Source organism: Manis pentadactyla, chromosome 6 (genome assembly GCF_030020395.1).
Source record: "Manis pentadactyla isolate mManPen7 chromosome 6, mManPen7.hap1, whole genome shotgun sequence".
Taxonomy (NCBI): Eukaryota; Metazoa; Chordata; class Mammalia; order Pholidota; family Manidae; genus Manis; species Manis pentadactyla.
The window spans coordinates 141,922,216-141,943,886 of record NC_080024.1 but is presented as its reverse complement, the minus strand read 5'-3'; the positions used below and the strand labels follow the sequence as shown (position 1 = coordinate 141,943,886).

Genomic DNA, 21,671 nt, shown 5'->3' with positions numbered 1-21,671 from the left:
AGTTGTTATTCATCAAGTTTTAGGATCTTCATACCTCAGGTTATTAGGCAGTGGAGGCCCCTCATTTCACACAGGAGGAAACTGAAGCCTAGAGACATGCCCAAGGCCACACAGTAGGCTGGGGGGTGGCAAAGGCAGGAACCCACACCACCTAGAATTCCGCTGTCACTGCAGGCAACCGCATGGGCAAGGCTTACAGTAGCAGTTTTTAAACCATGGTCTGGGATCAAACCTGCTTCCACATTAACACTAAGATGCTATTTGCCTTTTCACTTGCATTTTCTCATGAATATATATGTAGTTTGGTTTTCCAGATTCTACATGACATACCACAAGCAGGAGCAGGTATGAGAACCCAACCGGTCTCTATTACATCAGAGATTATATATGGGCAAAAAATAAAACAATGCCATTCTTCTATGCTTTGTTTTAGAAATTATAATTTGCCATTAAAATATTATTTATATGAAAATATACTGGGTTACTTTTTAATAAGATAATTTTTAAATTCTCAGTTTTAATTTCTAATTTGGCAAATATTGGTAGTTATAACTCATAAAAACAAAACTCCTTTGGGATCCTCAATAATTTTTAAGAGTGTAAAGGGGTACTGTGACCAAAAAGGTTGAGAATTGTTGACTTAGAATCTATCTTTGAAAAAGTAGACTACCTATCCATATCTATCTACCCACATAGATAGATACAGTCTACTACATACAATACATATACTATACATACATATATTATCGTTGAGAACTTTGTTCCAATGAAACAAAAGCAAGTGAAATACTTTAATAAACACTTAAGTTGCTGAGAAGAGACTATACGAAAACTCTGAATTCAACAGGATGAGATGAGATTTAGGACTGGGAAGAGGTGTCTGAGAAGCAGAAGGAAAGCTAAGGGAACGGCGGTGAGGGAGAGGGTGTGAATGGGCCGCCCAGGACTGCCCGCCCTGTCCCTTTGCTCCGGGAGCAGATCCTTTTAGCCCTCACGGCAGACACATGGTCTCTGAATGCATTTGTTTAACAGTTAAGGCTGATGGGAACATAACAGGGAATGATTAGACAAGGTCCCTGTTCTTAGGCACCTAACAAGTAAACAAAAGCATGGACAAGATGCGTTCAGAGTATAAACATTCTATGAAGATGAAGGGCAAAGGGATAGTGATGGTGAGGAGGCTAATCTAAACAGGGTAGTCAGGGGAGTTCACCTGAATGATGAGACCAGACAGGCCATGTCAAGATCTGGAGGGGGAGCATTCTAGGCAGAGGGAACAGCAAGAACAAAAGTCCTGAGGTAGAAATAAGCTTGGCTCTATTCAAGGAATAGAAGAAAGACTGATGTGCCATCAGCTTAATGAACTTGAGATTGGGATTTGAAGAATGCAAGCCTGACATATTTAACAGGATATCATCCGGAATGTGAGCCCTAAGTGACAGGCAGTTTGGCTCCCAGGTACTATTTATCAAGGTGCTTTGTGTAACACCAGAAGCCCAGGGTTCTCTAAGGAGGCCCCTGTTGGGATCAGCAGCATTGTAACTTGAAGAGACTGGAGAATCTCTTGAAAAGTGAAGAGTCCTTTAAAGGAAGTAGAATGAACTTCAGGCTCTGTATTGAGTCTCAGAAAAATGAATCCCAGGTCTTCTTTAAGTCTAGTCTACCTTTTCCCCAGATATGGGCTCCTAGGAAAAGTGATGGCTTTGGGATACAAGGGATGCAGAATGCAGAAGAGTTTTAAGAAAGAAGAAATGAGTTTCACGTTTCAGTACAAAAACACATTCCACCAAATCAGCAGTTCTCAAAATGTAGTCTGTGGATGCCTTGGGGGCCTTATGTTCCTATCAGCAAGTTTGGAAGATCACAACTACTTTTCTAAAAATACTGAGACGTCACTTGATCTTTTCATTGTGTTGACTTTGCATTGATAGAGTAGAAACAATGATGGGTAGAAGAGCAGGTGCTTTGGCTCAAATCAAGGCAGTGGCACCAAACGTACTCGTGGTCATTGTATTCTCCACCGCCATGCCCTGATAGTAAATAAAACAAAGCCACAAAGCGCTTTCACTTAATGCCCTTAATGAAGCAGTGAAATTATTACTTAAATTCTGACTCCTGAGTACAGGTTGTTTCAGTGTGACAAGCAGGACGTACACGTAAGCATTTCCCTACAAAAGTGTGGTGGCCCTTTGGGCCCGTGGGGGCATAAACACTGGGCAATCAAAAAATTGTTTGTAACCAGAAGGAAAGAGAGATATCTGCAAACTAGTGGGGACAAAGATCAGTAGGACAAGAAGGAGAAGAGGGTGTGAGAGGCAAGAAAATGGACAGAGTGCAAGCTCCTCTTCCTGGAGGAGGAGAGATGAGGGACGGGGCAGCAGATAGAGGGGATGCAGAAGGAAGGAAGGGTTTCTAAATGAGCGAGAAGAGAGCACACTTCAAGGCTGAGGAAGAAATGCCATGAAGAAGAAACTGAGGATGAAAGAGAAGGGTTCTCTAAAGAGCAAGGCCCAAGAGGAGGTGAGAGGATGGAATGACAGAGGCAGCAAGGAAGAGTCCTGGTCCTCATTCTCGGATGAGGTGGCACAACTCTGTGAGTCTCCCAGACATGTGCTTGCCTGCAAACCTCACCTCTGCAGAACATAGAGGTTCAGCAAAAAAAAAAAAAAAAATGTTCAGAGGGCTTCACTTTCATCTGACTGTCAAGCACAAAAATGCTCTTCAGTTTGGACAGGAGTAGGTAATTCATAACATGGGGTCCTTTTCAGATTCACAGTTCTACAACTTGTAATGCTATAAAAATAATGCAGCAAGGTCTGCTTAAGTGAAATAACTGGTGCCATTTATTATGATGAAATTAAGGACTGAACACATGAAACAGCATAGCTAGTACCATTATTCAAACACTGTTATTGAGTGCCTATATTGAGTGCTTATACTTTCTAAACTAAAAATTGGGACAGAGCCCAACAAAGGATTTCTTTTGAATCTGTGAATTTAACTGACAAGTCTTTAAAAGCATAAAAATTAGATCACTCTTACTTATACATCAAATAAATTGCCTCGACTTAAAAGAATAAAAATGCATGAAATAAGGAGCTGGGAATTCTGGGGCATATGGCTTTCAGCCAGATGAAGACTTCTACTACTCACTACAGGGCACTAGCAAGGAAATGGATGCAAAAGCCCCTTTCTGTAAGCTACTAATAATGTGCATACTTGAGAAAATGTAAGTAACTAAAATCACATTTAGAGGCATACATGCAGTTTTGCTATGAAAAATCCTAAAACCTCTCAGATCTCCAAATAAAATATTTTCCTATCAACTTACAATTTCATTAAAATAAATTCCTAATCCTTTATTTATTGTGCATTATGTCACTACTAGTCTTACACAACATAATAAAATAGCCTTAAATTTAAAACTTACATTAGAATTCCATTATATTTCCAGAGGTACTTCATCTTCCTTCCTAATTGAGCTTTCATAGTTAGTTAGCTTACAAATGCTTCCATTTTTTATTCTGAAATTAGTAAAGAATATTTTTTTCCAGATGAGTAACAATCCTTCAAAGTATTCATTTTAGAATAAGTGTATAATACATACTTAGATTCTATACTGCTTTTCTCTTAGTTCAGTAACATCTGTGCATTTCTACACTTCATATTTTATGCCACTGAACCAAATACAGTAGTGTAAAATGGGTCAGTGTTTATACGGTGACCAGAAGATGAATAATTAATCAAACAGAGTCCAGCATAGCGTGATCAGTGTTGAGCAGTCTGCTCCATGAGGGGCTTCACAAGGATATTCAAGTTCAGTAACAAAGCAACTGGTAACTAAATTTTCACAGTGAATTCTGAGGAAACTTCAGCAATGTTCATCCTCCCAAGCCTTGAAAGAAGTTAGTTCTACTTTCTTAGTGTCTAGGGTATTTTTAATTGAGGATGCTATAGTATTTATACTGCAGGCAACTAAGTGCAAATAACTCAGAACCGTCCGTGCTTCTGCCTCTAACAATAATTACCTAGAGGGCTGGATGAAGATCATCTAGGAGATGGACAAAGGCAAAGAAAAGTCCAAACAGATGGAAGAGAATCTGGAGGAACTCATTTCTTATTTCTTAAGCAAGTTACCTCATTGCACTTCTCACTTGGTTTATTCATCAACATAAAGTTAACTCAACATCACAACAATTTTGTTGCTAATATATCTGTGCTCTAAAAAGAATGCAGTTTAATTCCTATAAAATAATATAGACTTGTTTGTTACAGTGATGACAAATCTGGCAGTAGAACAATTTTATTTGTATAACTGTTTGGAAGGATGTGTGTGCTATATTCTCTCAAGGGCATTGAAATCTAAGTAATTTTCTTGTACAACTAGAAATGTCTCTATATTATTTGTAATATCCCTGGAACTAAAATGTGAATGATTAGAAATATTTAAATCTATGACTATAAAGTTTGTACTGAAGTTAAAATTATGTGATTTTTGTATCTTTTATCTAATATATTGTAGAAAAATATCTACAGATACATAAACTACTCCAGGAAGATCTAGGCTACTTCAGGTAATACAAGAAGCATTTTTTTTTTAATCTCTAAAAAGTAATGATAGTTGGTATTATGCATACAATGATGATTTGTTATTTTCATGGATTTTGAAATAAAATTTAAAATGTATGTATATTTCACATACACATAGACATATATATGTGTGTGAACATATTTTCACATATTACATAAAGGACTTAGGGAAGCTTATAGAACATAATATGGTAAAAAAATAGAAAAGGAAGACAGGCCTGAGGTGTGATGATGGGAGAAGGAGAATGGGAGATGTAAGACATAACTTAAAACAAAAAACAAAACACGTACTAGTTCCTCAAGACGAAACAGACCAAAAATGTATGTCATCTGGATTTGAAAGAAATGTCCAGATTGAGTCTTCATGGAAGGGACCCTAAGCAATGTACTGCCTGACCCCAACAAGAGCCCTACGCTGGAAGCCCTGGCAGTCTTCTCAGGACACTCTCCGGAGGGCCCCTCAATGCAAGCGACACACATAACGTGGAGAGGAAATCCCAAGGAAACCCGCCCAGGTGGTCCACGCAGGCGTTCTCTCATGGTTTACCTTAACCTAGGGACATAAACCAGAATATGTAGGGGAATAAATGGACCGTGTGTTTTTTACATTAGCTTCTAAATGTTCTGAGCTTTAGATAAAAGCCAATTAACAGTTTGAAGTTAAAGTCTTTGGTCAGCATTCTATGATACTGTCTAAGGGTCTTTAAAAACTAATGGCGCCTCACTGGAATGCAGGAGCTGAAGGAATGTCTTCAGGTGTTTCGCTGGAAATTTTGAGTTTATTTGTTATATAAAAAATAAGCACTCAAGGATCCAAGGTTTCACAAAGAATATTTCCAAGGTTTCACAACATGCTCACAAAGAATAATGACTCAGGTTTTGTTTTTCTCAATTTGGGATTATTTGAGTACTTGTTTTCAAATTTTAGTGTACATAAAGAGACACCAGGGGACGTTGTTAAATGCAGCTTCCCAGGCTTCATGACAGTCTGATGTAGCTCTCAGGCGGCATCTAGAAATCAGGTAATTCTCCAGAAGATAGTCTAGAAACCATACTTAGAGACCTTTATTCCCCACGGGGCCTAACAGAGAGTGAGCACTCAATACCTGTTTTTAAATTTTACTTTCTTATCCATGTCCTCAGTTCTCTCAGTTAATAAGCACCAAATGTACTTTGCTTAATATTTAGCTGTGTGAGCTCCTTTCCAGCACATTCTTGAGAAATATAAAATATCTAAAACTACCATGTCTATGAGCTACATACATATTTATGTCTTCTCTTTGAGGACTGTCAATTTCATGCTGATCTCAGTTTTACAGTATGTTTCTCTTGAACAACTCTTCTATTTCTATCATCTGAACACTGTGACTTAGGTATGGATGGTCTTCACACACTGGCTGCTAAGAAGTTTAGGTATAAATTCATGGCTCAGCTTCAGCAAATTATGCTATAATTACTGCTATAACCTTACGTTTTCACGTAAGTGAGTTTTGGTCAATGATAAGAAAAAATGTCTATCAAATTGTGTTCTAATCTATTTCTATTCACAAGCAGATAATATTATAAGAAGTTTTAACAATGGATAGAAAAGGTATTATATGATCAGAATTTGAAAAATCAAACCCTTTTTATCAATCCTTTCTTTCAATGAATTTGCAATCTGTAGCTTAAACTTTAAATATGTTTTAAATAAAGATGTCAGAGAGAAAAGAAGTTCAGTTAACAATATAATTGAGTAAATTCTTTACTCATTAAATTATATGGTAAGTCATATAATCATTAATAAACCTGTATAAATAAATTAATAAACAAACAAACCTAAATAAAATTGACTCTTGGTATAGAGGAAAAACATACAGAAGGCAGCCTAGACTAAAACCTGACTTTTATAACAATAAAATGGAAATTTTATTGTAATATGCAATCTGAGAAAGCACTGCCAATTTACCAACAAGAAAGAAAATCTTGGAGAAATTACCAAATTAACATAAAATCCTGGACTGAAAACTCAGATGCATTTCAGAATCAGAAGCGCCCTGGTCAAGGTTAAAACACAAAACAAGAAAACCAATCTCAGGATTATTCAGCATTCAATGATGCCAGTTCATCTAGGTACTTACAAAAAACATCATTCAAGTGAGAGTTCTTTCAGTTTTTAAATATTTAATGACTTCAAGATACTATATTAGCTCTTCACTGAATTAATACAACTTTATATGTGAAGAATACCTTTATAACACTGACTAAAAATTATTTAATATTTTGAGAAAAAGCCAATTTTTTACATGTATTAGAATGATAAAAATGTTATTCTTTATTTTTTATGCATATAAAATACTTTCAACTATATATTAACTAACTTCTGATGTATATTTTGGATTTTCACATCATTATGACTAACAGGAAACTAACATTATCTTAACTAACCTAAATCACAGGTATTTTACTGGGTGCTTTGACAAGTATCATTAAATTTTTAAAAGATACTAAATGAATTTTACACCTTTTTATAATTTACCAATGATAACAGCTGACTACTGGAATATAACATTACAGAGGTCTAACCTATACCATCTTTAAAACAGGGTAAAAGATAGAGGAAAAAAACAAAAGAATACAACATTACATAAAGAATTTAAAAGAAAATGTCACATGACTGGATCACAGAGATTCATGTCATTGACTTGGGAATTTCATATTTAGAAAAAGGCATTAATAAGTTGAACTCTCATAAATGCTGTTAATCTGATGTTTCATAAGATTATGTTTTATCAACTATATTCTGGCAAAAGAATTACATATTTTTGTTTAAATTTTGCTGACTCTTCATTGCTACTAGCACACAGCATTTGCCAAACTCACTATATACTCTATGTCTCCAAACACTCGCCAGTCTGGGTCTTTCTGCAGTTCCAGATGGCACACACCTACTTATTCTGCAAAGCTCATCCCATCGACTCTCTGTGGAGCTTTCCCAGAACCTACCAGCACTCCTGCCACCACCACCCCAAGCCCCTGCAGAGGACAGATCCTTTTCTCCATTTGGCAGCCACTCTTAAAGCATCCTGCTCCCTTAATAAAATGAGATTATATTAGCCTACCTTTTCCTTTGTGAGACTTTCTAAGACTTCCATATCCAGAGTTAAGCACTGTATTGCCCAATCCCGTACCTGTATGTATGCTACTCCAGCACAAAACCAGCACTCTGGAATTATTTATCTTTATAATTACCTGCCCTGTTAGACCCTGTGCTCCTTGAAGATATTGTATCATTCATCATGGTATCCCCAGGGCCTAGCTAGTAACTTGATACACAGTAGGTGTTCAATAAATGTTATTAAATTAATAAATAAAATACAATTGCTTTCTGCCAAATCAAAAAAACCTGGTACTGACCAGCTTAGACACAAGCCCCCTTAGCATTCCAGCAGAATCCTTACTCTCCAGTGATTAAACAAAGGCAAACAAAAGAGGACATGCAGCAAATGAAAGTGACTTCAGGAATTAAGGATGCTGAGTGGGGAGGAGGCAGGCTCTTAAACACTCAGCAACTTGCTCATATTAATTCCAGAAGGCTTATTTACATAGCAGTGATTGGTGCTGTAAGGGGTACTTTGCTAACATTCAGTAAGATAAGTCCTAATAAAACTGCTTCCTCGCCTCTACTAAGTGACAAATGTCCATTTTCACTTAGAGATTTCCTTAGGGAGTAATTGACTGGGAATGTAACAGCTACTTATGTATTCTTAGTGTCAGTTAATTGCACAAAGATTTTAATATGTACAGTTTTTAACAAAAAAATAAGCCAGGATTAATGCAGAACAATGTTAAAAAATTACTGTATTCTCACATGGTTGATTTATATCACAAGAAAACATGCATCTGCATGCATGTGTACTCCAGCATAATCTTTTTCTTATATGTGCTCTTGTTTTAACTTCTGGGTGGCATAAATCAGAAACAGAGACCATGACATAAAGTCTGTTGTAAATATGGGAAGACTTACAGAGGACAGCTAATTTAGCAAACACTTGCTGAAATGCCAGGAAATACAGAAGGCGAACATGCACAGTGTCACACCATTGCTCTCAGGAAACTTACAGTCTAACATAAAGCTTTCCTCTACAATATACTCAAAGAACAGAGCAAAAATAGGTAAGGATATCATTGAACTTGCCTTAAAAAGAAAAATGTTATGTAACTATAGCTGGTTGTTTTTGTAGATTATGCTTAATAGATTTAAACACTATTTCTACTGACTATAAGCTGTAAACATTTTAAAAACCAAAAACTACTTTAAAAGAAAAATAAACACAGTATTACTATATTTTGACATTTAAAAAAATTCTTCATTTCAAAACAATTAAGTGGTGTACACACATAAACTTCTTAGTTATACTTAACATCAACAGTCTTGTTCATAAAAGTTTAAACTGCTCTAGGCTTCTGTCCTTTTAAATGCTTCTGGTCTGTTTCTCACCAGAGAAACACTTGATCAGTAGAACACTATGCAAATACTGGTCTTTTTAGTAAAAATAAAATTTACTAGTGAAAAATACATCACAAAGGTTCTTTTGGCTGAAAAGTATATCTTCTCTCCTAAGTCAGAAACTTCTTAAACCTCCCTTTTGTAATATAAGTGTTGAGTAATGGATAGAAGAATAAGACATATTCAAAAGATTCTATCTCTTATTCATTTTTTTAAGTTTTGAGAAAACCTCTTTCTGACCCAATTTCAAATCGTGGTTCTATTATATTTGTGTTTTTACCTATAAAACTGCCTAAATTGTTTTAGGAAGGAGATAGGTACATCATTGGATTTCTGAACAAGACAACTAACTCATCCTGTTCAAGAAATTTTAAAAAATTATTTGTTATTCAGTGTAGCAGAGAGAAGGCACATAGTGGATCTGTGGCATCTTACTACACTGATGGACAGTGACTGCATTGAGGTATGGGTGGGGACTTGATAATATGGGTAAATGTAGTAACCACATTGTTTTTTCATGTGAAACCTTCATAAGAGTGCATATCAATCAAACCTTAATAAAAAATTTTTAAAAATTGTTTGTTACTGAAAATCATTTATTTTGCATGCTGGCAAAGGTTTCTTTACCTGCAGATGGCTGGGAAACATTCTTGAAGACCTTTCTTTTTAACTAAAGATCCTTCAAGGCAGTACATAATGATGTCCATTACCTTTATGGAAAAGATACAAATCTAAAATTAATGTCAAATACTAAATTTTCCAAAATTTAAATTATTAACTCAGGCCTCATATGCATAAAATTCTGCATAGTTTGGTTTTAACATTTGCTAAAACTACATTTCATTTACTTTCTACAAGTGATTCTTTCTCTTACCTAAGAAAAGATACAACAACATAGTAAAATGAAGAAACCAGCCTTGTTTACTTTAAGGGCAATTCATATTTATGCACAGTATAGGTAGCTTTTATGCCAGTACACTGTATGTTTGTTTATTTGTAATGAAAGAGATCAAAAAGAAGGTAACCTTTAAAAATTTCTCTAATACAGACCAATTCCATGTGAATGATAAATGGATACAGAAATCATTTTGATTTTGAGGAAATTTTAATAAAGTCAACAGAAAATGGTATAAGAATTAATTCATTTTGGTCATCTCTCTTTTAGATGAGATGGAAGTAAAGATGCTTATATTATACACAGTCTTGTATCACTACACTGGAATATTTAATTTAGGCTGTTGATGTGTCATTTAAAGCAGGATATTCTCACCTCCACAAGAAGATCCACAACATCTGTGGGCATCTTTTCAATAAGAATTTCAACGACTCTCAGAATTTCCCCTTTAGCTCGTGCAAGAGTTGTAGTGTGCATATTCTGCTGCGACTGAGTATTTGCTGCAAGAGCAGTGTGTCTGTGAACCTGTGAAAACATTTCCATGCTTTAGATGTGGTTGATATTCAATGAAGTTTTACATTTCCAGTCACTAGTCTATTTTTCACTTACTAATACCACAGGAAAAAAAAGAAGATACATAAAACAAGCCTCTTGTGGTGGGTCACGAAACAGTTTAGAGGGCAAAAGAAAGTATTTAGTACAATAAAAAGTTAAGTATTTTCTAAAAAATGCTATAAATACTTGGGTAGTATATGAGATTTTAATACAATAGTACTGTGACACTTTTAAAGAGACAGACTGAAGGCATGGGAATTTGGTATATTTGGCACTGAGAAGGATAGCAGCTAGGGGATATTAGCAAGCATAAAGACAAGAGATTTGCTCTCAGCTTATGATAGCAAAGGATGCCATTCCTGTGTCCCAGGCACCACTCTAGGTACTTTGTAATCAAGTTGGGAGGCTCAAATGAACATGCTTCTAAAAATAATGACTACTGTATATAATATAAGTTCAGTGTGACCTTTTTTCCCATACATAGTGTAAGTCTTGACAGTTGGGTGTAGAAAGAGCATTAATGCGCTCTGGGCTAGCCACGGAGGAGTGGGCACGGGGATAGGGTGGGAGAGAGCAATAATAGTGGGAAATACTTCAAAATTTTACTCAACTCTAAAGTGAAGTGGAAACTTGTTTTTAAGTGGTAACAAATGTGGACTATTACACTGAAATATTAGACCACTTAGAATGACTCAACTGGCAATTGAAACATTAACATTAAAGAATTTAAAAGTGCCTTTCTAACCAAGTGCTGGAGGAGAATAAATCCGAAGTATGGCTATTCTAATAGTTCCTTTAAAAATACTAAATACAGCGAAAATTAAGTGCAGATGCAGAAACACAATTAATATAAATACTTGTTTACTCTCTTTAAGGAGGCAGCTCAACACCTGGCTTTTATAGGACCCAAGTATGTGTTCAGACTGATATGAGGTTTACTTAATATATTCAATATTATTATCTAAGCAAATTCTGAGGATGGGAAAAACTGGTTAAAAAAAATCCTATGGCTATTAAATCCATTCATTAATATATGCATATACTTTATGTATATATATATATATACACACTATATATAAAATACATACACATGACATACTTACATTTTAAATACAGTGGACCCTCACTATAACACTATGCACTGTTAGAAAAACAGATATCCTTAGTCTACATGTTTATTTTAGATATTTATTAAAAAATCCCACTGTCTCATACAAACTGATACAATCTGCTATTAGGATATTCCTCCCTTCTAGCTACATTCGGATCACAAATTTTGCTTCATGCCTATTAAGGATGGCTCTGGGAAAAATATAGGCCCAATAGGTTTCAGGTTATCAGGGCAAACTCAGAGGTATTTATTTATTATTTTAAAAATTCACCACAGCTACAGGAAAAACAACTCAGACCCAGTCCATACTCCAAGGACACCAAGTCTGCACATTATTCATGATGAAATAGAACAAACCTTTAAAAAAAAATTTAGGGGCCTATCATCCTTTCCTTTTTCTCCTGCTACCAAGACCTATAGGAAAGATCCTATAATTGGTTCATTGTTCTTTACTAGTTTTTCAGTTAGATGTGGGCAATTAGTTAGAACACTAAGAATGTGGGAATCAATTGACATTCAAGTCTTTATCTGTGACAAGTAATAGGAGAAACAATTAGCAGGTTTATGACTTACATTTTTGTTTACAGTTGGAGAGCCACTATTAAATAAGAAGTTTAGTTTTGATAACAGAAACAAATTGTAAAATGTAAATGCTTTTAATATATATTAATTTGAAGAAGTCTGCTGGACTTCAAACTGAAATACTGTCAAATATTTACAAGTGAATTAACTTTGAGAACAGAAATAAACATGAAAGCACAACTAATGAATGCACTACCATGGAATTCAGTGTGCATACACCGTATGTATTCATTTCAGTACTAAATTATTAACTTGCATTGTTCTAGAACAAGCTGGTAGGATTACTGTGGATATGGACCCTTGGCGCACCATATCAAAGAATTCCTCTCAACGAGAACACGGAGAACGCGGAGAAGTCTGGCTCACCTCTTTGGCTATAGTGGTAATGAAGGCGGGTGGTCTGGCGGTGGCAATGAGCGAGAGGGCATGCCTCGCGGAGCGGGCGGAGTCAGCTGCGGGGCTCAGAGGCAGCCCCATTGTGATGCTAAACAGAGATCAGAAAAAAGGAAAAAAAGAAAAGAAGCATTAGAAAGATAGACTGAAAAGATTAGACACAGCTTATAATGTCAGTTCAAGGTCAATGGGAGCACTCAAACAGTTAGAATATAATGGACTTGCAACAGTGAGCAGTGATTACAAGTCAGGGTGTTCTGGCATCAAATACAAAATCGAATAATTAACCATGAAGATTGAAAACAGTATGTGCATCTGTCCAAAGTGTTAAAAACGCCTTGTTAACAAATTATCAAGAACGACTACTGAATATATATCACAAAGCTCAGAATGAGGCAAAATAGAATATTGTGCTGGGTATTTTCAAATTTTTTCAAAAAAACTTAAAGGTAACAATTTGTCTTTATAAGGCCACATTAAAAGGCTGTCCATGGCCATATATTTGCCAGGATGCAAAATTCACTCCTGTCCATAAAATTATCAAAAGAATTGAAAATCACAAAGTTATTTTTAGTTTACGTATTATTTTTAATTTGAAATATGCTCAGTACAGCTAATTTACCCCACACTCAATACACTTCTAGGACCAGTCTACTTATCAGCATGTTCTGCCATTAGCTATTTAGTATTGATAAAAAAATTATATTAACTGATACTAAGTCTCTCTATATAATGAACATATGCATGATGATGTCCAAACTACATATAAGAATATATGTACATGATGAAATAAATCTTTCTGAACTATGAGAATGTCTTGCTAGGAAAGTGATGTTATATTCCTTTGCCACCCCAAAATAAAAATAATATCCTCCTGTTTGTAAGTGTTCTTCATGTTTTATATAGACTTCTGTGAAAAGTATTAAGACTTTTGTTAAAATGTGGCATGCGATCCATACATCAATGGTATACAAGGATTATTTTATTCCTCAGAGATCCGTTAGTTTCTCCCTCTAGTTAAATAATTTTGATACTTAAATATCCATACGAAATTATACTAAGATCTGTGCTGCTTCATAAATTTGTGTGCTTCATGTATAAACTGGATTATGTTTACTAAAAATTTTCAGAAAGTTTACAAGTATCTCTAAAATTGATCTAACAATCATTTTAATTTTTAGTTGAAAATAAACATGCATGAATAGGCATTCTCAACATTGTCAAAAGAAGATAAATTGATTATAGAAAATTCTGTTTGTAATATCTTTGTGACTGTTAAACTGCTTAAATATTTGACAAATAATATAATCATCTTTATTCTTTTTTTCCAAACTGAGGGTAGATACAAAGTAGGAACTCAGAGAAGAGGAGGATGGAGAGCTTTCCTTTGATGTTTACCACTAAAAAGCAAGACATGAGCTGAGGACACACACACATACTATACAAGAAACAGAAAGAAAGCATTTGTAGGTGCTTCTCCCCCAAGGAAGATCCTGATTCCCCAGGGACCCGGTAATGGCTGGAAAGTGGTGTCAGCAATAAAGCAGGCTGGGCTGTTTAGCCAGTTTCTTTTCTGGATTAAGATTTACTATTGAGAATTCCACAAAAGAAATATTTACTATGAGAGTAGCCCTGGACTAGATTGCTTACTAATTATTATAAAATTTGCATCATATTTTAAGTATTAAAAAAGCAAAAACTAATGAAATTTTTAAATACTCTATGATGTTTCCTTCCTTTCATTAATGTGGATGAAAAGGTGTTGATAATATTGAACGACTGAAACAAACAAAAATGGTATGTTAATTGAATAATTCTGAACACACCTAAATCAAATTTCCTAAGATCAGTACAATCACAGAATGTTGAAGTTGGAAAAGAACCCCTAGGTGGCATCCCTGCCAAGCAGTCAGCCGGGGAAGTGGAATGCCCATCTCCTGGGCAGCCCAGCCCATATCTGGAAGGCAGGAGAGGGAGGGAAGCAAGCCAGACACAAGACCCAAGGTCTATGTTTGAAGGCAGGCTTTCCTGTGCTATTTCTTCCCAGAACATCCCTATGAGGTGGTGACATCAGCATTTTATGAAGGAGAAATCAGAGGCAGAGAAGTTCCGTGAGGAGCACAGACAGTAGTGTGATGTCTTTCAGGACAGGTGACCTCTGGAGAGAACGAGTGGGGGTGTCTGATGGTACTGCAGTCACACGGACTAAGGGACTGGTAACGTGACTGAACTCAGCAACTTTGGATGAAAGGATTTGGGGAAATCAGCAAGCTTCTCATAGTAAGAAAAGTAGCAGTTTGGGGACTGGAGGAGAAGCTATAGGGTAATGGGGAAGGAAGCTAACCACAGACACATAGATGTATTGCCCACTGAACTCAGTGGAAGGGGGAACACCCGACAATTTGTGGAGGTGTCACTGTGTGCATGTGAGTGATTACCATCATCAGCGTCTGGCAGTCCAGGCACAGGACTTCAGAGTGTGGACATATTGTATATCAACTACACTTCAATTTGAAAAAAATTAAAGAAGAAATGGACACATGTATTGCTCTGAGTTCAGGGCTCTGCAATGACCCTCAGAGCATCCGGAGTGCAGAAGCAGGAGAATGGGAGTGTCCTAAAGGAAAGGGGTCGCCAAAGCCTCGGGGAAGAAGGGCACCCTTGACTCTCCCCCTGCAGTCTGTTCAATGCACCACTGCCAGTGCAAATCTCCTTCCAGAAGCACCAACTTATTTCATGCCTACCCTGCTTAAAAACCCCAGTGGGTCTAGTGCTTCTAAGAAAAATCTTAAACTCCTTGGCTTGAGAGTCTAAGCCCTTCATAATCTAGTTTTACTCAGTCAACATCTGTTCTACTGAGAGGTTGGGCTAATTGTGAAGCTGGTCCCTAAAATTCTATTCCTTTTTTAACTGTAGAATTTTGCTAATGCTTCCCCACTAGCCCTTTCCCCATCAGCACACTCTCCTCTCTTCCCCTCCGTTCAGTTCTCGTGGAAGCCCTCGCGGTGTTCTGCTATTGCTTCAGCACTCAATCACCATCTACTGAAACAAAACCAACCAACAACAAAATCCTTTATTTCAGGCCCTTAGCACTGAATCTTATTCTGCCAGGCATTATGAATTAGTTTTGTATTGTGAACTCTGTGCAGACTGGGACCATGCCTTCTATTCCTGTATATCCCCCCACGGTGCCTAGTACAGTCCTTGAACATGGTAGTAGCTCAATCGTTATGCACAAAATGAAGTTACTTGGCAAATTCAGCAGGAAAAGAAAAAAATCACTTAAGCCAGTTATTTGACTGAATTGACCAGGCAATGAAGTCAAAGTAATTGATCTGGTAGTCCCAACAGACGAAGTCTAATTCTGCATGTAGTTATCTTGAAAGTCAAAAGTGCATTGTGTGTGTGATATATTTTAATGTGGGATTCTAACTGAATGAAGAAGGATCATACTATCAGAGGCTTGAAATGAAAGGGGTATCTGCCTTACTGTGGAATCTGTATGTAAATACAGAACTTACTCTTCATCTGATCCTGCTTATCTGGCTGTTATGCAGATCATTTGTTATATAGGTTTATAGGATGGGTCTTTGGTTTCAGTCTTTATTCTAAAAAATGTGATATGATACTCTATTTTGTTCAGCATTTCAGCATACACATCCCATATGAAATACCAGAGATGATAGATATTATAAATAAAAATCATGAATAGAAAAATAGTCCACTCAGCCTGAGCTCATTCCTTACATGACTGCTCATTAATCCTATTCTAACCCTTACTCCATTGCAGTAAAAGCATTTTAAAAGTTACATGTATGACTACTGCAGTTAAATGTCAAAGTCTACAACTCTCAGGCTTCCCCATCTGTCAAATTAAGGAATTGTAAGGAAACATTCAGGGGAAAAACACTTAAACTTTCATAGAATAACTGCAAATCATGGTCAACAGTGTTATGGGCTGAATGTTTACATCCCCCTTAAAATTCATATGGTGAAGCCCTGACCCCTCAATGTGTGACCCCAAGCACTCAAGGAGCTGACAGATATTTAAATAGGCTTTTCATTTCTAGAAGGCACAAAATTCTGGATGAAATGATTTCATTAAATATATTTTAAAAGTCTGAAAGTACACTGAAAATTCTGAGTTGACCACTTTTATGTCCTTTTAAGAGGTTGTTTTAAATTTAGTAGTCTTTTGTCTTTAATTCTGTGGAATAAGGCTTCAAATGCAAGACGGCACAGGGGTAGGAGCAAGGCTTCTGGAGTCAGCGACACCCAGTGTGAACCTCACCTTCTTCATAGAGCACAGTGTTACTGTGGACGAGAGACAGCATCTCTCTCAGCTTCATTGCACAATCTTTTATAATCATCTTTGCAATCATTTTATAAACTAAAATGTGAAGCCAACCCTCTCTGACCCTAATTGTATTTTTCAGAGATAAACAGGCAAGGGATTACCTTTGAGCTTTAGATGGGAGTATCCACAGTGTAAGTTCTGCAAAGACTTGATGAATAAAATTAGTTAAAAAGAGTACTGGCCTTCACTCACCCTGGTTCAAGGCACCCTTCAGCATCTTTGGGGCATGGCTGTGCTTTCCCATCTCTGTCTTCCCTCGTGGCCTTGCTCTTCTCCTCTCCTCATAATTAGCAAATGGAAGATTCATATGAAACACTTGCTTGCATACTTCCTGAGTACCCAGCTGTGATTCAGCTGGCTGTGCTCTGAAGGTCCACACCTCTCCCTCTTCTCTGCGTCATTGTTGTCTCCGGGCAGATCCTGTCTTTCCGGCAGGACTGCAAGTACCTTGGAGCCAAGTGCTTTGCTGAAACTTTGTAACTGCATATAATCCCTAACATTGTCCCTTCCACATATTAGCTTCTCAATAAATGCTTGCTTGGTTAATAAACATAGTTTCAATTTGGGCAAAATATTTGAAAACATTAGAAAACAACTGGTTTTATTTTTGTTTCAAAGATGTAAAATCCTAAGTCATATATCTAAAATAAAAATTCTGAAAAATTAATAATAATTAATCTTGAGCCCTATATAGTGTTTTGGGAGGTCACTGAGGAGCCATCTCTGATAGACGATGTCGCTATATGGCAGAGAGAAAAAGAAACTGCTATCGTGTTCTCCAGGATAAGGTAGCGGCCTGAGCTAGCTGTTCTTCCCTAAAACCCCTCCCTTGCTACTTTAGAATGGGAATAAATGGAGAAGCATAGCTTATGCCTTTTCTTTTTCAATAAACATGAACAGAATTTTAAAAAGCACAAGTCTAACATAAAAGCTTCTTCATAAAGCAAGCTTAACATCATCGTCAGCAGCAAGGCGGCTCAACACAGTTACCATGCACACAGTAAATCAGGCTCAAAAGGGTGGCCCAGGAGGCACTATGAGGGTGATGTGTACATGTCACCCTTGCACATGTCGCTGCTCCGTTTCACCCCCTCTCAGTCTTTCTACAGCCTGTACCAAGTGTGTCATGGATGTAACAGGCCATTTTCAATCTAAATCTTGTTATAGATTAATAAGCAAACATTTCCTTGCTTATTATGCAATTTATCATGATGAAAATTACATTGGATTCCTCAAGGCTACATGCTGATGTATTCATTTATTCAGAGCTGCATATAGAGAGTTATACTAATCTTCATGACAGAAAAGGGTGTAATACCAAGATTTGAATTACCTACGGAAAAACTCAAGTATTTGCGTGTCTGTGGACATACTACATGCAGATAAAACATAATGCATCTTTATGTCTGCTGATATAAGCTTCATGTAAACTTATTTAAAAACAAAATATTAAATACTACACCTAAAATAAAAACTCATCACTTCTCCTCCCAGGCAACAAAACAAGATCACATACTGCTGAAACTGTGTTTAGATCAGATGTGAAAATAGGCTATAAAATTGAGTCAAAGCAAAATTCTGGACAATCAAAAAATGTTCAAGGCTTCTCAACAGAGCTAGAAGAGCACTGGTATGGAAGCTTGCCCAGCACTGTTGACTCCTTAGAGAGGGTACATGGCAGCTGCAGCCAAGGGAAGGATAAAAGGCTGAAACGCTGTTCCGGGCTTTTGCAGAAAGTCCAGCTGCCTTTTACTAACTGCTGCAAACTCATGGGCTCACATTCCCTCCTAATCCTTAAAGTCAATCAAGAACCTTTAAGCATTCTGCACCCAGAAACTATCCTGGCTACCGCTGTCAAACTGTTCATTCTAGAAATGAGCAGCTTTTGATCTGTTGAACACTAGGGCAGTGGCAAAGGCATCACTGAAGGGCCCCCACCCATAAGATGGCGAACCTCCTGCTTCTCTTCCGGGTCCTCGGTTCCCACTGGTGCCACCTGAAGCCCAATCACCCCTCGCCCCCCTCCCAATCCCAGCACCTAGCCAATAGCCACCAGCCCCGTAGAAGTGCCACCTCAATCAGCTCATGCCCCTTCCTATATAACCTAGCACCTTTCCCTAATAAAGCGGAATTCTCTGGTGAATTGCTGCTGTGTGTCACTCCCTTCCTTTCAATCACCATCCGAGCTACTGCAGTGCAAGTCACGTCCATTCAGTCTCTTAATATGTGTTAAGTACTCTTCTAAGCACTTTGCAAATATAATCTCATTTACATCAAACTTATAAGTGTTTAATCAGTTCCAACTTAGAGATGGAAATGAGGTAAGAGGTAAAGTAACTGGCTGACTAGCATACAGCTGGGGACACACAGAGGTCAAGTTCAGGAAGTGTGGTGGTATGAGAAGAGGGGGTGGGGGAGGGCAGCTGCCTTGGTTTGAAATGAAGACCCTTCTACAATCAATAACATTGGTGATAACACTTACATTAAAAGAGGCATCATGGGACAGTTCAAGAATTCCTTCCACTAGGATGGCTACTAAAAGCACCCAAACCAGAAGATAACAAGTGTTGAGGAGGATGCAGAGAAAATCAACTCTCGTGTAGTGCTGGTGGGAATATGAAATGGCACAGCTGCTGTGGAAAACAGTGTGGTGGTTTCTCAGTAAGTAAAACATAGAATTGCTACATGACCCAGAAATTCCACATATAAGAATCTACCTAAGAGAAATGGAAGTAGGTGTTCAAACAAATACTTCTACATGAATGTTCAAAGCAGCTCTGTTCAACAGCCAAAAGGTACAAATAGCTCAAATGTCCATCAATAAATAAAATGTAATATATATAAAATGTGATATATACTCCATAGAATGGAGTGTTATTCAACTATAAGAAGAAATACTGATTTCTTTATTTCAATATTTTATTGAAATGAAGTATTTATTTCAATACTTGGAAACATTATGATTGGAAATGTTATGCAAAGTGAAAGCAGCCAGACACAAAGGCCACATACTGTATAATTCCCTTTATAGGAAATGTCCAGAATAGGCAAATTCTCAGAGACAGATGAGTGGTTGACAAGGGCTGGCAGGAGAGGAGAACGGGAAGCGACTGCTTAGTGGGCATGGCGTTTCCATTTGGGGTGACCATTCCTGGGAACTAGGTAGTGGTGATGGCTGCATAACATTGTGAATGCACTTGACTGTGTACTTTAAGATGGGTGCATTTCATGTTACGTGTATTATGCCACCACCAAAAAAACAAAAGACTTCCTCTGGGAATCAGGAAGCTGAGTTCTCAAGCCAACACTGACCTCTATCACCCCTCCCATCACTTTTAACTGTTGGGTTACCAAGTGTGTCCCACTTATTTCATTTTAGCAACTTCCTGAGTTCATCTTCCTACCCTCTGCTCTCATCATGCTTCTCTGGATCTCTGCAACCTCCTTATAACAGGTCCTGTACAGTGCGCAAATGAAACCTCAATAAATTGATTTAAAAATTATTATGAGTGCGAAAGAGTAATTCCCCCAAACTGTGTGGTCATGTATTCTATGAGTAAGACATTTTGAGCAAGTATATATATCATTTTCCTTATAAGAGATATATCTGTACTATTATTAGCTAATAATATTTCAAGGCACAATAAACATAATTTATATTAAATTATGTCACAGATCATTCATTGGCTCACTGCTAAATCCCAGCTGTATTAAATTTAAAGAAAAATACCTTTTTTTGTTCACATCCAAAATTTCATTTATTGAGGTACTTATCTATTTTTTTCTCTTAACACACAATTATAAAGGGTAATTGATACCTGTACCCAAAACCAAAAACAAAACCCAACGAAACACGAACAAACAAACAAAAATTAACTGGCACTGAGCACATACTTGGCAAGTTGTTTCTCGGCATCGGCACAAAGTTCTAGAAGCCCCATCAGGACGGCAGACACATCCATGTAGGGCTCCCAAACTGTGAAACCGCGTCCAATGAGATCAATGGCAGTTCTTCGGATAGTGCTGTGTGGAGGGAGTTTGGGGCTTGGCGGCTGTAGCAGAAGAAACGTCAGTGCCTTACCTAAAATTACAAAATAAAAGGCAGAGCAAGAAATATTTTACTTTCGTGATATTTTCTTTGAAATACATTTTCAAAGCATAAATCACTTTGTACTTCTTTTTTCTTTTTTTTAAATTTTTTATAGTTTGCTTAGCACATACTTTAAGGAGGTAAGTTAGGCTACAATATCTTCTACCATATTCTTGATTACTTAATAATTATATATATATATATATGTAAGTATATGTGATTTCAAAATATATCAGCGATCCTAAGTTTCCCAACAATGTTTCTCCCTACTCGGCATTCTGCAAAATGGAGATGGTTTCAATAATGTAATAATGTAAATACATCTTTCTTCTGCATTTAACAGAGTTCATATGTCAGACAGTTCCCACTGGTAACACTTCTCTTCACAGATAATGCTTATCAGCAGGGATGAGGGATGGAGAAGTAGACTGGACAGTTTGAAACGTCTCCCTCCCAAGCACCTGTGCCCCTCCAGGTTCTGGTGTACTGATAGAGTACAATGATGTCAAATGTGTGCTAAATTCTTCACACAAGTTTGTTAAACAAATGAAAAAATAGCTCAATATTACTTCTAAATCTGATGAGATGATGTAGGTTTAATTAACATGG

At 37.0% G+C, this 21,671-nt stretch overlaps 1 protein-coding gene across 4 annotated transcripts in view; it reads right to left on the bottom strand.

Annotated features, from left to right (window-relative positions):
• WDR7 (WD repeat domain 7) overlaps positions 1-21,671 on the bottom strand; it is a 374,749-nt gene that overhangs the window by 83,368 nt on the left and 269,710 nt on the right. For all 4 annotated transcript variants that reach the window (XM_057504212.1, XM_036918525.2, XM_036918526.2 and 1 more), the window contains 4 exons: positions 20,867-21,053; positions 12,589-12,706; positions 10,350-10,499; positions 9,707-9,789 (listed from right to left, as the gene is read on the bottom strand). In XM_057504212.1, coding sequence (XP_057360195.1) covers positions 9,707-9,789; positions 10,350-10,499; positions 12,589-12,706; positions 20,867-21,053 — 538 coding nt within the window. The remainder of the gene's footprint in view (positions 1-9,706; positions 9,790-10,349; positions 10,500-12,588; positions 12,707-20,866; positions 21,054-21,671) is intronic.